This window comes from Lytechinus variegatus, chromosome 3 (genome assembly GCF_018143015.1).
Source record: "Lytechinus variegatus isolate NC3 chromosome 3, Lvar_3.0, whole genome shotgun sequence".
In the NCBI taxonomy this organism is placed as follows: domain Eukaryota; kingdom Metazoa; phylum Echinodermata; class Echinoidea; order Temnopleuroida; family Toxopneustidae; genus Lytechinus; species Lytechinus variegatus.
This window is the reverse complement of record NC_054742.1, coordinates 12,745,451-12,762,682: the sequence shown is the minus strand read 5'-3', so window position 1 is coordinate 12,762,682 and position 17,232 is coordinate 12,745,451. Positions and strand designations below refer to the sequence as shown.

Sequence of the window (17,232 nt, the reverse complement as noted above, 5' to 3'; positions counted from 1 at the left end):
ATTTCGGGCCGGTTTGGTTCACCTCCAATTAACAGGGACCAACCCACGATTGATTAAAGCAAGAAGAATGAAGCTTCTTTTTGTACACTGTAACGTTAGATCTAGAGGGAGATCTGCATCTATCTTCAGTAGATCGAAACCCAGTCAGGAATAAACTGTGAAGTGGAGTGTGGATGAAGATATATTGCCTGTCATTGTGTCAATCCTCACTTTCAGTTTCAGATATCAAATTTATTTTGCATAACTTCAGGCTTCTTCATTTAGCCACCCATTTTAACTTATTGTTATTTATAAATAGGGTCTATAGTTAGACTCCTAGACCAAAAGCTTCAGTCTCTCTATTTTGGTTGTTCCGCTGAACTGTGTTGGCTCACTCACGAATACATTATGAAAGATTTCTGCCTAAATGAGACAGAAAATCGTGTACAACTCTTGAACGCACACACAGGTCACGGAGTGACCCTGAGTGCAAACAGCTGACTGTGTTACAACTTAGGGGTGATATATTTTCTAAATAGGGGTGATCAAACTCACTGGAGGGACTTTAATTCACTTATATCAAAGAAATGTGTACTACAGTACTCCTGTTGAATGCTCTGATGAAAATTATATGAGTTTCACATTCATTTAAACGGGAGGACAAGATTATTGTATATATTGAGTGCATTATGCATAAATCATACTACCATTGCAACCCCTGCCCGGCCGATGGTTCAGGCATGACGATCCTGAGTGACGTCACCGATAGAGACCTCAAATGCCAGGAGAGCCTATTCGACAACTAACTTCATCTAAAAAACACGTATTGATCTAACATCAAATAGGGTAATGGCTTTCATTTTCGTGAAATATACACTCCATTCTTCAATAAATCTTTCACCCCGTCGTTAACTGCCCGTTCATTCTCGAGCAATGGGGGAATGAATACAGAGTGTCTCAAAGTTTGTGTGAAAAAAGGTGCATTTTCCATAGAACTTCTGCCAAAAAGCAATGCGTAAGGGAAAGATTAGCCCCAAAACACGAATAGATGAGTTAATCAAATGGAATGAATCATAAAAATCAGTGAAATATAGTTTCTCCTGTACTGATTACTGAATACCCCGACTTGAGACGATTATTTTTTCCCCCTCTCCATCAACTTTTAAGAAAAAGGGTGCATATTTTCATAAAAATATAATGTGTTATATCGGCGGACGCCCGTGCGTACGAGCAGGAGGAAGCCAAATGTCTCGTATTTTTCATAATGTAAAAAAAATGTCAGAAATTGTTGAATAAATCCCCAGAAACGACGGTTATTCCTGTATACGAAATAATATGCTGCTCTGCATGCATGTTTGTCCTATTATCAATAGGCTAGATCTAGGACCTAGATCTAGATAGGCCTAACGTTAGAACTAATTTCTAACTTGGTTAACAGAGGATCTAGGCCTAGTGTTACTGTTGCTTCTTATTAATATTATTTTAGACTTAGATCTAGGCCTACGGTACTTCACTTTTATTCATCGATGCTTTCTAATTCTAGGCCAACCTAATTCAAATCGAGTCATCTAAATTATACTTTCCCAACCCGCGACACTTACCCCAGGCCCAGGGCTTATGATCTAGGTCTGTAATTTAGGCCTAGATCTAGGTCTGGGCCTAAACGACTCCATTTACATGTACGAGTATGCCTGTCAGTGTCAGTGGACCAAGGACTAGATCTAATCTTGGTCAATAATGGCAATGAAGTTTAAACTTTTAGCCAGGAATAAAAGACATCAAATCCATATAGGCCTAGATCTCAGTTTAGAACCAAAGCTTTACTTTCTAGGTCTAGATAGATCGAGAGTCCATCGTTACTATCTAGATCTAGACCTACGAGTGATTTAGATACGCGAATGCTGTTGCACAGCTCTGAGTCTTGGACTAGATCTATACTTTCTTACAAATAGATCTAGACCTAGTGCATGAGATGAAATTATGTTAAAGTCAAATGAAATTAGATTCGGAAATAAAAAGATGCAGATGTTTTTTTTTGGGGGGGGAGGGCAGACATTTGAAAAAATTTAGAGAAACCTAAAATTCAGAAAGCGAGGGCCAGAAGTAACCAATATTACCTATGGCCGTTTTGTGCATTTTCTAAAATAAAATTGAAGGATGTCATGCAATTCTTTTTTTGATGAAGGTTTTCACATTTCATCTCTTACCCAAATCCCTCCCCTATACATACGGCCATGAAAAATATCACTTCTTATTATTGTACTCTCTTTTCTTTCACAAACAGGTTGAGTTTGAAGAAAAAGAAAAACAGGTCGAGCTTGAAGAAAAAGAAAAACAGGTTGAGTTTGAAGGACAAGAAAAACAGTATAGAGGTCTACCTATATGGTTCAAGATGACGATCATAAGTGCATGCATCATTTTGCAGATTCTCATCCAGGTATAAAAGTTAAACTAACCCATTGAAAATTACAGATACATTACATGCATTGAATGTTAACCATGTTTACATTAAATAAAAATAACCTGAGCCACAAAGACGTAGGATCTGTACGGAACTCGGAACATACACTTCTTAAATATACAGGCTCTCGAGTCTAAAATAGAACCAATGTCAAAAGTTATGTACTTTGGGCAAATTTATAAAATTAGGACATGTCCTTGATCTACGAGTAATTAAATTGCCTTTTTATTTCCTATTTGTTTATAAACAAAGCAATATTTATTTTTCATGAGTTATATTGTATAAAATTCATTTTATTAATTCTTTAGTGTGATATTCATATTTGTAGATTTACCATTTTTTTTTTTGGTTTTACATTTTGTCTAATAGGATGATGCAATTTGACAATTTCCATGGAGGTGATTGATGATGATAAATAATTGGTGAAGTAGGCCTAATAGAACAGTGCCTGGACCACAAAGAGAAATACAAACTACAGCAGTTATATGAGTGAGTGAGTTAGTGATTATTTTTGATAATGGAGGTTGTTCACATTTTTTGGCAACAAATAGACCTGCCTTTGAAAAACCCATTTCAATTTTGTTTCTAGATTATAGTTAGTGTCGTTTTTAATTACAGATCAAAATATTCTGTGCAACAAAACATATCAACTTTAATTCTGACTATTCATATAATTTACATATGTTAATTTATATATTCATATTTACAAGAAATCTCTGTCATTTTTTCGAAGAGTACATGTAGTTAGAATGGAGAGTGGTATGTAAACTGCAGAGAACATGTTTAAGTGATATGCTTTATAGAAGTACAACTTTATAATTAGAAGAAAGATTTCCTATGGTATGTGTTGAAACATATATACCTATGCATAGTCTCACTTTTCTTAAAACATTTGTTTTATAAATCATGACAATTTAATTGATTTTCTTTCTCTATTTTTTTCAATCTGCAGGACTGGTGTAACAGATGTTTTCATTCAAGAAATCCAACTATTCAACATTGAAGACTTAGGAACCACGTGATGAAGATGGAAAAGGTTTTTTTTTACAAAGTCCAATTAAAAAAAAAATTATTATCACAACCCAAATTCATGACGTATGAAATTTCTTATTGATTTTCATTAAAATTGGTTGCAAAAAGAGAAGCTATAAACATACAAATAGGAGCAGCGGATTGAAGTTGCTTGAAAGTGGGGGGGGGGGGCACAGGGAAAATGCTGTTTTATGTGAAATTCTTAAAAAGTTGTGAGCAAGCAAAATTTTTACATTTTAAAAACAAATATCCAATTTTGTGATAGATTTCGACAAAAAATTCAAAATGATATATTTCACCCTTTGCTTTCCTTTTTCTTTTTTCCCCTTGGTCGTGATTTTTTTTTTTTTGGGGGGGCAAGAGCATTGGCGGCGGAAGGCAAAAAATTTAGGGGGGTCCACCTGAATTTATCCACCTAAATCTTAGAAGGGACCACAAAAATTTCCAGCAAAAAAAAAGGTTGTCAACAACAATTTTAGGGGGGGGGGCACAACAATTTTAAGGGGGGGTCTACCTGAATTTAGGGGGGACGCAGGAAAAAAAATTGACGAGCAAAAAAAAAAAAAGATTCTCAACAAAAAATTTAGGAGGGGGGACTGTCCCCCACCTCAATTTTAGGGGGGACAGGTCCCCCTATCCCACCGCTTCTACCGCCTATGGGCAAGAGTCCTTCAAGCCCCCCCCCCCCCTCCATCTGTACGAACCTGCTTATATACCCCACTCACATGAATTATTAAACTTAATGCACACAGGATTTCCTTCAGAAGTATATTATAGAAATGAAAATATTGTTTTCTTGTTTCAAAGGGCACTCGTCATGGTGACCATAAAACAGATCCTTCTCAAGTGAAAGGGGCACAGAACAAATTCTTTAGAAGTGCTCTTCTTGGGTAAAAAGGGGCAGTGATTCAAGAAAGGGCACTTTCAAGAAGGGGAGGGGGCACTTTGTATTACATGAAACGGGCTCTCAGATGGAAGGGCACAGAACACGTGGAGGGCATTTTTGGGTGAAAAATTGCATATAAGGAAGAGCACTAATTGGTATTACCTAAAACAGGTTCTCATCAGGTGAAAGGGACACAGTACACGTTCGTGAGGGGGCATTTTCTTGCATAAAAAGGCACTTTTCAGTGCTTCAAAAAGTAGGGGGAATTGTGCCCCCCCCCAGCACACAAAAACATATTTATTTTGGTTCAAACTATTAACATACGCTTAAGAAAAAGGTAAAGCTTAATCCTCTGATAATGTGATTTTTTTTCTGGATAATTAATAAAATTCACCACTAACCAGAAAATTCCTTCATGTCTTTCATTTGTGTTCATATAGTATTTGTACCGAGCTAAAATGAAAGGGATTTGGAATTGGCAAAATTCAAAGTGAGACGGAGATCTAGAGAGGGAAATAGTGATGAGAAGTGGGTTGAAAAGAGATGAGAAAGAAATGGAGGGGCACATAATTATGAAGAGATAATTTAGAGGGGGTGGTGAGAGAGCTGGTGTTGGAAGTAGGAACAAAAGGGGTGGAAGAGAAATAAGACGAGATTTTTGGAAACCAGGAGACAGATAACAAGTGGGAAAATAAGAAGGAAATATATGAAAAGTTATGTTGCAAAAGGGGCTAGAGCCACTCCAAGAATATCATTTTTTTTTTATTCTCCAATATTGCAATATTCTTATGCGAAAATGAATTTTCATGATACCCTACCATTAGAAATTCAAAATTGGGTATAAAAGAAATCTACTTATCTTCATATTTTTTAAGATATTATTTTCCAGAAAAATTATGAATGGACCTAACCCCTTTTGAAAAAAGTGAATTTTCTTTTTTTAGTTCACTTTTTTAATTGGAATTTCAACTTTTCTATGGTATCATCTTATAGAGCTACTAAAAATCAATTAAAACATAAAAATCAAATTTGATTAAAAATGGACCTAACCCCTTTTAAAAGTGAGCTCTTCATATGTAGGAGAAGGGCGGCACAAAAGAACATGAGTGGGAAAATGATTTTATGGAAAAACAAGTGGAATGCCTCTGGCCGTCTCACCTGCATCACGCGGTTCAATATAGCAGCAGTGCTGACTTTGCGTACTACTCTAACTCGCACAAGATGTTCAGTGATACATGGTTACTCTTATGTCCTCTTTTTATGAACTAGACCAATAAACTTACAGAGATATGATGGTTATTCAACAAAAAACCCCAACATGGCCAAAGTTCATTGACCTTACATGACCTTTGACCTTGATCATGTGACCTGAAACTGGAACAGGATGTTCAGTGATACTTGATTACTCTTATGTACAAGTTTCATGAATCAGATCCATAAACTTTCAAAGTTATGATGGTAATTCAACAGATACACCCAATTCGGCTAAAGTGCATTGACCTTTGACCTTGGACATGTGACCTGAAACACGCACAGGATGTTCAGTGATACTTGGTTACTCTAATGTCCAAGTTTAACGAACTAGACCAATAAACTTTCAAAGTTATGATGGTAATTCAACAGATACCATCGATTCGGCCAAAGTTCATTGACCCTAAATGACCTTTGACCTTAATCATGAGACCTGAAACTTGCACAAAATGTTCAGTGATGCTTGATTACTATTATGTCCAAGTTTCATGAATCAGATCCATAAACTTTCAAAGTTATGATGGGAATTCAACAGATATCCCCAATTCGGCCAAAGTTCATTGACCCTAAATGACCTTTGACCTTGATCATGTGACCTGAAACTTGCACAAAATGTTCAGTGATGCTTGATTACTATTATGTCCAAGTTTCATGAATCAGATCCATAAACTTTCAAAGTTATGATGGGAATTCAACAGATATCCCCAATTCGTCCAAAGTTCATTGACCCTAAATGACCTTTGACCTTGGTCATGTGACGTGAAACTCATGCAGGATGTTCATTGATACTTGATTAACCTTATGTCCAAGTTTCATGAACTAGGTCTATATATTTTCTAAGTTATGATGACATTTCAAAAACTTAACCTCAGGTTAAGATTTCGATGTTGATTCCTCCAACATGGTCTAAGTTCATTGACCCTAAATGACCTTTGACCTTGGTCATGTGACATGAAACTCTAATAGGATGTTCAGTAATACTTGATTAACCTTATGGCCAAGTTTTATTAACTAGTTCCATATACTTTCTAAGTTATGATGTCATTTCAAAAACTTAACCTCAGGTTAAGATTTGATGTTGACGCCGCCGCCGCCGCCGCCGCCGCCGCCGCCACCGCCGCCGCCGCCGCCGCCGTCGCCGTCGGAAAAGCGGCGCCTATAGTCTCACTTTGCTTCGCAGGTGAGACAAAAAACAGAGTAAGAAATGCTGGAGAATAAAGGGGACAGGAAACATATTGATCATGATAAACTGGGGCCCGTTTCATCATGAGTTACAAGTAAGGTAACTACGAATACCAATCATAATCAAGGTTCCCACGGTTATCACAATAATAGCGATGTTTAAATAGCTCAGTGTAATTCATTATGAAACTTACGCCAGAAGAAAGCAGGCACGGGGATCATGAAGATTTTTTTTTTACTTCTCCAAATTAAATTTGTAACAAGAAATGACTCTTTTAGTGGTGAAAGTCATTTTTTTCAGTATTCATACTCAACCAGTGAAAATGAATACCATCATTGTAATAACCATGATTTGCCCCCACCCCACCTCCACCTTTTTACCTAATCGCGACTTGATCTACTCTTTTCATCTTCCCTTTTAGAATTAGCATAGGCCTATAAGACGCAATACAAACATTGTTTTGTTATTAAGTGATATCGCTTGTGATATCGATACTTTATAAAGTGCAACGTATCGTCTCAGATTTGCGCTTGCTTGATTCGCTGAATCCTTCGCGTCACGAGCGCGTAACAAAATGAATACATTAATAAATTTGCCAAGTTGACCTTTGTCATTGCGCTGGTGTGCGTATTGTCTAATACACGTACAAAACCACAGTTGACGAGGGAGCATCGTACGAAATTAATATTAATGGGGGCTTATTTTAGCTTCTAATGGATTAAACAAAATGGCGGTAGCTTCGGGGGCCTGCTTGTAACTCACTTTTTTTGAGGGGGGGGGGGTTGGGGTGGGTGGGGTGTAAAACCTGAATTTTTCAACATAGTAGGTACAGAAAGAAAATCTATTTTGCACCTGCTGTTTTATTTACATGCAAAAGCACTCAGCCATAAAAGCCCTTAACTAGCTTGATAACTATGAATAGAGAATAAACCAAGAATACAGCTGAAGTCTGTTGACCTAAACTGACCTATATATCTGCTATGATATGAGGGTCTCTGAAAAAACAAGCAAATAACTTCTGCTACTGTATCTACAATATCAATATTGAAAAATAAATGACTTTGTAATGACCTTAATTACACAAAGTATTAAACTTCAGTTGTTTGCCACTTAAATGTTTGCCCTGGAAATGTTGTTATTGGCCAAACTTTATACTTGGTGTCTTTTTTGTCTATAGTTCCATTTACAGAGTCAGGAGTATTTTTTCATACAAAAATGCACTTGAACAGAAAACAAATATTTACATCATATTATCCTTTCGGACAATGATAATATTTTACCCTCCTGGATATGCATAAGTTAGATATAAAAGTGAAAATTCACAGTTTCCTTCCTTGGGGGAGTATTTAAGTGGGAGAACAAATATCAGGCCTATATGATGCTAAAATACCATTCATGAAAAAAAAAATGTTGAAAGTTTATTCAGGAACCAAAACTGTGGCTATAAGAAAATTGAAAGAAAGTGATTGCCTACCTCTTCACTTGTCACCTGAAATTCCTGAGCAACGGAACATTCTATTGTTGTACCAGGGAGGATGTTGATTGTTGAATATGGAGGGGGCATCTCATGAGGCGCTACAGGTAGGACCGGTGTGGGTGTTGAGAGATCATCTAAGAAATCTGGTCCTTCTATGATGATGGGATCATTTGAGATCTCTGTGTATTCAGGTGGGGAATATGGGGGTGGTGGTACCAAAGGAGGGGTAAACACAGGGTCTATTACACCCCCTATGTCATTTATATAAGAATCTCTTGCTATACTGCCTGTGTGGTGAGGCCTTCGTAATACCATCTGTGAATTAAAAACATGAAAAGAAAAATGAAATAAAGAATGAAACTGGGGACTTTGTCCTATACAATGGTCTGAAAATAGAAATATTCTCTGCAATATGAGATATGAAATATTAAAAGGGGAAAAATACAACAGACTAGCTATTATAGAGCACATTTATTATGTAAATTAATTCATATTGATTCCATGCTAACATTATTCCCTCAATCTATAAAACAGAATACCCACTATTATATTACAAGAAATGAGTGAAGCATTTTTTATATTAAAAAATTGAAGTGATTTATGGCTATTTCATATTGAAATAATTGGTAACCATAATGCATTTCAATAATCTCTATCCATCACTCCTCAAGCTTGTGTGGAAACCAAACTGTAGGTGTGATGTTAACAGCAAACAAGAAACATTCTTAAAATAACAAATCTGTTAATACTTAAACCATTTCTTTTCAATCCTACACGGTTTCATTTCATGGAAACAAATGTAGTGATGATTAATGTCACTGCTTTACCAATCTTGAATGATTATATCAGACATTTCTTATATCAGACCATCCTTTTGTCAAGATGTCTATGGTTTTTTTTTACCACAAATAAAACTAAAACTCTCTCTAAATATTTTAAGATTCTTGATTTCATAAATAGCGTAAATGTAATGGGAGGAATGTCTTGTGATCATAAAGAATTTCAAAAATGTATCCCAAAAAGAATAAATGCCACATTTCAAGACTATTCTGTGAATTTCTTTCTTGAGAACAAATATATCCTGGTTTCATGAAATACGACCAAAGAAAATCATATAATAAAGAAGGCAAACTCTAGAAAAGCATGTTACATAAACATTGATAGGTCTACAGTATATCATTCTCAAAGGAATTTCTTCCAGAATTTATACAAATCAATGTTCAGCAGTAACACAATATTCCTGTTCTAATCCATCAATCTTTTAAAAAAAACAGCAGGTGAATTAGGACTGGGCATATCACAAATTTACATAATGAAACATCCATATGAATAAGGATAAAACCGTGTTATACAAAGGTGGTTCATTTATTAGAATAAACAGCTGCCATGTCATGTTACAATAAATTCAGTTTCTATGAAAGTAGCTTACATTGGATGAGGAACATAATCAAGTAATACTTTAATCTCTTATTTTTAGATATTAAAGGATCACAGCATGTAGATTTCAAACCAGTGTTATTCACTGCATTAATAATTCATCATTATGGATTTGGATACCAAAGAAAGTTTGCCTATTGATGACATTTTTAAAAAAATGGTGAAACATGGTATTTTTATTAACTTTGAGGGAAAACCTTAAAATTCCTTGTTTCAAGATTGCGCAAAACATCAGATGGTGGGTTTATAAACGGCAATCCTTTGATTCATGAAATGAAACCACATCTTCTATTCATTCCGCATTCCTAACTGTCATTAAACTTGGGTGTTCATGTATGACACTGATTTGCCTTTCTTTCTCTTATCCATTCTGGTTTTATCTGTTGAAACTTTGAACTTTTTGTTAGTATAAATAGAGTAAAACAGGTGGCCTAATGTCAGAACAGGGATGTTTAATGGAATGTAGATTCCATGCCAAGATGGTGTCATTAACAAACCAAAACAAATTCTTGGGCAAAGGTTAAGTATGATAAATGTATCATGATAGCCCTATAATCATTTATATTGGTAAATGATGTAAAAGAAAAGGTCAAGGGTATATGTTTTTAAAGGCTTATTACTGTCCTTAATTTTCTATTCTTAATCAGTCCTTAACCCACATGTGATCTTGAGGATATCCCAAAATCAATTTATTTACATAATGAAATTTGAAAGCAATAACAATCAATATGTGTCATTAAGCTTTCAATGTAATAATGCAAACAAAATAATAATTTGTGATGTTTACATAAACCAAGAAGAATCTGATATTCTAGAGGTAAATTCCCTCAAATCTTGTACTTATTGTCTCTTAATCTGAACCTGCTCACATCAAACTCCTAAGGCTATACCATACACCTTACTTTTAAAAAATCCCTTATGAAGACAACCTTGGTGTAAAGCTATTGTGATTTTACTTCAATGATGCATCTAAGAATTAAGAGTTTTACTCAGTTTAGTAATCATTTAGCGCACATGGAATATAGGTCTACTGATCAAGCAGAACAAAGCCTTTCAAATTCATCTAGGATCAACCCCTTCATTATCTCAGCAGGATCCCAGAAGAAAGGAGGAGATCCATCATCTTTCACTTCATTCTATTCATACCATCTTTCTTCCTTTGAAGTGCTAGCCCTCTTATAAACCTCAATGTCTTTTCAAAGAACCATCATAATAGAAGTCTATACAAAGAAACTGAAATAGCTTTGGCATGGGGTAAGTGACGTCACATTGTAGGTTGCATGAGTATTATAAATCTATCCTACAATCATTCACCTACCCATATTCTGTTTGTAGAAGCTACTTTGTACATTCCAGACATATTGTCATATTATGATGCCAAGCCGAAGTGCACACAAAAGATTAAGCAAAGCCAACATTTTTGTTCAAGGTTTAAACAGATTTGGATCTTGTTCAACCTTCAAATGTGATCAAGTGGGTCATTACAGAACAATCTTCTTATGAAATATGGTGCCCTTTCATTCTCCTAACCTTTGATAGAACATTGAATAGTCCAATTCTTAAAAAAAAAATGCATCAGATGAATGGAACTTCCTCTTTTCTTGGAACTGTAAGAGGATGTGTGATAGTTCAGTCAGTAGGCGGTTTCAAACGGCCTCGATCACAAGAATCCCCGTTAAATTACGAGAACTTTTTTAGGCTGAAAAATACCCGTTAATTATTCCTGCATTCACACCGCCCTGAAACATACACTTCGGGATAAGTTCCTGAAGTTACGAGCATGCGCAGTATGTTCTGATAAGCAGGCAAGGCGCGAGATTCAAAATCACTAGCCCAGCAGCCACCCACAGCTCCCGCGCCCAAGGACGACCAACGACACGATGGGCTAAAAGTTAATTTAATTTGCTTTCACATCGCCAAAATACCTGCGACCATGGAAAAATCCCTGCGAAAGTTCTCGTAATTTCGCCAAGTACCTACTATTTAGCGGGTATTTTCTTTCGGGGAGATTACGCGTAGTTTGCTTTCACATTACCAAAATACCTGGTATTTTCTGATCGGGGTAAATTTCCCGATCAGAGAATACATGTACCTGGAACTGGCGAACTTCGAGGCGGTCTGAAACCACCTAGTGTGCCAGAGAATTATGATGTATGGAGACCCAGGTTCAAAACTCAGTTAATGTTCTAGATCCTATTCATAAGGTATCAATCCTCATTACCACATCCCTTAAAAATGGCTTAAAGCAGTTTATTAACATGTCAAGTTGATTTGATTGGCAAAGAAACAGCATTTCTATGGATATTGTTATATAAAACAAGTTTGTCACTTAAACAATCAGACAAGTCCTTTCATAAAATGATCCTCTTGGCGAATTACGAATGAGTACACATTCTTTCTAATATTATATCATTTGCCATTTCAACAAGATGAAAATACAAGTGCAGAGAGGGAAGAAACAAGGATGTCTAATGATATGGGGTGTCTATTGAAAATCAGGTGCATATTGGTTCATTGGGATGGGGCATGACTTGTATCCTGTTAAAATTTCATATGTGATTATACTTACATTTTTTGCACATGGTATAGCTTTCCCACATAAAATGTTTTCAAATATTCTTATTGCAAGCATACTCTCTGTTGCATGATTATACCGACAAGATTGAGAAATTTTCTTGTTAATAAAAAAAGGACTGAAGATAGCAAGCAAACTTTAAATGAATCATCAACTTACCTAGTTATCAATGAAGTCAAGTTCATGACATGACATAGTTCAAGGACATATTCATATTTCTTAGAACGAAAGAGATGATCACAAAAATGACCTAATTTTACTAAATGACATAAAATTTATAAATGGAGTCATCTTCCGTTCATGGAAACGTCCGGGATATTCAAAAGCATATACGTAGGAGCATTCAATTACATCAAAAAAATAAAAATCTTTTGTGACGATTTCAAATGGGGGATTGTCAAAACCCTGTTGCAATATGAGAGAGAAGAGTGTTGGTGTCATTGAATGACGATTGGTGAGAAGTGATAAAGGAAAAGATGAAGGTGTAATATGATAAAAGATGAACAGGAGAAAAGGAATGGAATGTCAATGGGCTGCAAATTACAAGGCATTTCAAAGAGCAGCATATAGAATCTGGAGTAAAGACGTGCCTCAAGCACATTGTCAATTCATGGTGATTAGTATTCATTGGTAAAAGATGAAAATTACCAAAAGATATATATAAAGATGGCCCTACTAGGGGAATATCAATGATAGCCCATTATCTTCTAATGGCGGAATTACATCCACATGAATATTTGCACAATCTGTAAGTACCAATTATCATTCCTCCTGCCTAATCACATTAACAACAGGAACGTGAGAGAAGTTTCTTTGCCTTTTTTTTATATAAAAGTAATTATTTGTGTTACTTTCCCCTATGGATATGCAATTATATTAATTCACAGAGTTTTCAGATGAAAAAGGAGATAATCTAACCAGGATTATTAAAAAAATATCTTTACTGTTGTGGAGTAAAAGCACAAATTGCATTATTGGGGTAACAATTTGAAACATTTGTATTCAGTATTATAAAATACAGGAGAAGAATTGAACGTGGATCATCAATTCCCTCATTTGCAAACTGATCAGTTTAAGCATATCATAATATGGGGGGGGGGGGTTAAGTATAACTTCGCACACTTATTTCAATAATCATTTTTGAAGAAATTTTAACATTTATACTTTTTTTTTTCTTTTTTATCAAAAATGGTTTTGGGATGACCTTTAATGGAGATCAAAGGATGCAAGATAACTTACAAATAAGACTACATACTAGTATAAGATATGCATAATAAATAAATGAAAAGAGAGGCAAAGACAGAGATGAAAAAAAAGATTGCAGCAGGAGAGAGAAAATGGGAACAGACAGAATATTCTTATGATTTTTTTTCTTCTTAGTATCAAATGTGTGAAGGTGTGTATCATAAACCCAGGGGGGCACTTCCATTGATCAGTGGCTACCAGGCACAACCACAGGGTTTTGAAAAGCACTCTTAACAAGTATTTCCATATTCTGAATATACTCCCCTTAACAAGTAGTGGCATGTGAAACCCTACCCTAAACAAGTATCGGAAACAAAACGGTACCCTTGACAAATATTCCCTGAATTGCCCCCCCCCGTAAACAAGTACAGTGATATAGATCTTGATTGTTATGTCACTGACGTGATCAAGGATGTCGTCGGCTTTACCTTTACCGGTACTTACATTTGGTTTAGGACTGCCCAAACTCCCACACCTCACTCAAATCCAACTCTAAATATGGAGTGTTGGGGCAAAAAGTACATACTTTATAAAGCATTTGTCTTTTTTACACCCTCGCAAATTTGTTCGTCATCATGTAGCTTTCCTTGCTAAAAATATATACCTTTTTACAGTAATTGTTTTTTTTTTTTATACCCTTATTACATTACGTATAAAACATGTCCAATCTTGAAAAAGAGATCCTTTACATGCGTTTCTTTGGTCACGCCTGGTATCCACTCATCAATGAAAGTTCCCCCCCCCATCCGGATCATAAAGACAATTACAAATGGGCCTACTCAAGGGATAAAGTAAAATAATTTCATCCAGCTCAACCAGACAAGCTTATCTTACCCTTCTATTAGAATGCCTCTTGACAATATATGCACATCCAACAATAGTAGCTGCTATACAGATGAGACATGCTACTATATTTGCGACACAGATGACGAACATCACAAGTCGTATTGTAGATGATATAATGGAACAATCTTTGACACCCTCTACCGAGATTGCGTTTTCGGTGGGGGTACATGGAAGTGATGAGGTACAGCAGTAACAGACCAAGGTACCAGGATGCTTTGTACATCCTGTTAATAGTTGAAGCTCTGCACAGCTTAGTCCTGACAGGGCCGTTGCTACAAGATGAAGAACCACACATAATGCTGATAAGAACGTGAAGAAACTTATCTGTAATAAAATGGATAAAAAGAGATAATTTAAAATAAGGTTAATTGAGAACACGATTGAAAATCAACAGTTGTACAAGTGAACATTGCCTGAGAAAAAAAAGCTTGAGGTTGATCCGGCAAACGGACCTTATCGCGAGAATTAAATTAGGAAGGATGAAGATCTCTAAATATATAATGCCTCCCGCAATCACCTACTGGATGCACATAGATATAAAATACATGTGTCTTATACTAGCTGGACTGTACACTTTTTGCCAGAATAGACAAAGCATAATCATTAGCTTCAGTGACCAATCTATCAGCAGTGCTCTTTGCATTCAAGGGACTGATTCTACCAGGTACTCATTCACATCACCTGGGTGAAGAACAGCACACAGTGTGGATAATTTCTTGTGGAAGGAAAACACACCACTGCTAGGATTTGCACCCACAACCCTCATTTGAAAGACAAGAGAACCACTAGACCATGACACATCCCAATTTAACTTGATTGTGATACATTTTGACACAATATCAATGTATGAAACCAAACTTGAATTTCTGTAATAAAAGGTATTAAAAACATCATTATATATAATAAAAATGAATCCAAGAGACAATGAAAAATTAGCCATTGACTACAAGGTTTGCTGTCATCTTTAATCCCATCGCAAACATAATACCATCAATTCACTTCAACTTTACCCTTAAAATTTGTCTAAAATAATCAGACGTGCACCCGCATATGATTTGGCCATCTTCCTTGGTCTCTATACCCTCCCAACCTCACTCCCAAGAAAGGCTGTATATCAGAGAAGTGATATCCAATCACAGGAGAGTGCTTCTGGCTGTTTCTCGGCGCTGCTTTCATGATCTAGGAGCAAGGGAACATTGGAAACAAGGTGCAGATGGACTGATTAAACAGGAGCAGACGCACTTTGGTGAAACTTGAGCAAATAGGGAAGAGTTCATAAGGAGAAGATGTGACTTGGCACATGTGTTCATTTCCCAAGAAGTCAATAAAGAAACCAGGTCTGAAATTGAATCTCATCTCAGGGTAAACAGGAAAGAAGGTAACTTTCTCCTTTTTTCCTTGTCCTATTTCATCTTGCTTTAAATGGGTATAACTATAACAGTTTTGGATTGCTTCATTGTAACGATGATGAATAACACCACCTGCACAGTAGCAAATTGCAGAAGACTTGTCAAAATACAATTTTAACAAAAATAGGAATTAACAAGTTAACAATAATCTTTTAAAAATACTGCATCTCAATATTCTTTACGATTAAAAGAATATAATCATTTAAACACTATGAGGTGCTACAAACCAATCCTGGGGTCTCATCCAAGTTGTTACATGTTTATTATACTTCCCTTCTTTAATTTAATTGTATTTCTTTGGATTTTGTATGCTGTTCTGTTGAAATAAAAAATATGACTGCAAAATAAAAACTGACACAAAAAGTAAATATTTCAATAACATTTTAATGGTAATACAGGTGTATCAATCTCATATTGATACATCTTTGTTTGCGTGACTGTAATTTAAAATTTTGGTTTTTTTTCTGTTGCTAACACTTTGCCCCAATATCATATTCTAGCACTAGATAGTAGGGGAGAGAGATAGGGTTCCCATGCACCCGAATGATATATTTTTTTAACCTACATTTTTGTAATCCGGAAGATGTCTAGTGAATGAATTTTGATGTTCCCAAAACGAAATATTGTCCCATGGGGTTCAAATTCAAGATGGCGTCCAAAATGGCCGCCATATTCATTGGATTTAGATTTTCGTACATAGATTTTGACACAAACATGCATTTGCCACAAAATTAGTGTCATATGAAAGATAAATAAATTTTCTACAAGTTGATACTATTCATGGGTGATGAAAAGGTAATTTGGCTGAGATTTCAATAAGAAAAGTGTAATTTTGAGATTTTTTTCCAAAAAAATAAAAATTTGCAAAGTACACGATTTACCATAAATCTAAAGAAAATAGCGGAATCGCCTCGAAAATTTCTAGAAAGCTTACCTAATATGCAACTATTAAGTGGACGAAATTCCAAATCGATATCATTTTCAGTCACAAACTTATAATGTCTCAAACTTGAAAATTAAATTTTCAGAAATTTAGCTTTTTTACTGCATGTCGGGGACTTGGATATACTTATGTTTATTGTCACCTTTTCAATCCAGAAAATGGAAATAGGCCTAAATAAAATGAGAAATTATCTATAATTTTGTTGGTAGAATTTACGACAATCCCTTTATTCTTCGATTTAAAGTCGGTTGGTATAGTTTTTGAAAGAATTAAGAGTTTTTGCCAAAATTGTATGTTTTTTGCTAATAAAAAATGTACATGCACTGTTATTGATCAGATTTATTATGAATATAAGTAACAAATGCACAATCTCAACATTTGATATAAAAGAGGATGTATCAACGGGAATATTGACAGGCCTCATACCACCATAAGTATCTTCATTTGCTTCAGATAGAAGGAAAATATACTGAATGTATTAAGCGATTTTGCGCTAAAGTGAGGCCAA

At 35.5% G+C, this 17,232-nt stretch overlaps 1 protein-coding gene across 1 annotated transcript; it reads right to left on the bottom strand.

Moving 5' to 3' along the window:
- Nucleotides 1-7,572: 7,572 nt before the first annotated feature.
- LOC121410245 (protein FAM189A1-like) lies at nucleotides 7,573-15,436 on the bottom strand. Its single transcript, XM_041602185.1, has 3 exons — nucleotides 15,383-15,436; nucleotides 14,361-14,696; nucleotides 7,573-8,584 (listed from the first exon to the last, which is right to left on the bottom strand). The coding sequence occupies exons 2-3, from the start codon at nucleotides 14,460-14,462 to the stop codon at nucleotides 8,234-8,236; spliced, it is 453 nt and encodes a 150-aa protein (XP_041458119.1). The 5' UTR covers nucleotides 14,463-14,696; nucleotides 15,383-15,436; the 3' UTR covers nucleotides 7,573-8,233.
- Between the last annotated feature and the right edge of the window lie 1,796 nt (nucleotides 15,437-17,232).

Coding starts and splice junctions, on each gene's coding strand:
- LOC121410245 (XM_041602185.1), bottom strand. CDS start 14,462: ATGTTCGTCATCTGTGTCGCAAATATAGTAGCATGTCTCATCTGTATA. Junction 8,585..14,360: donor AGAGGCATTCTAATAGAAGG/GTAAGATAAGCT, acceptor TTTAATTCACAG/ATGGTATTACGAAGGCCTCA.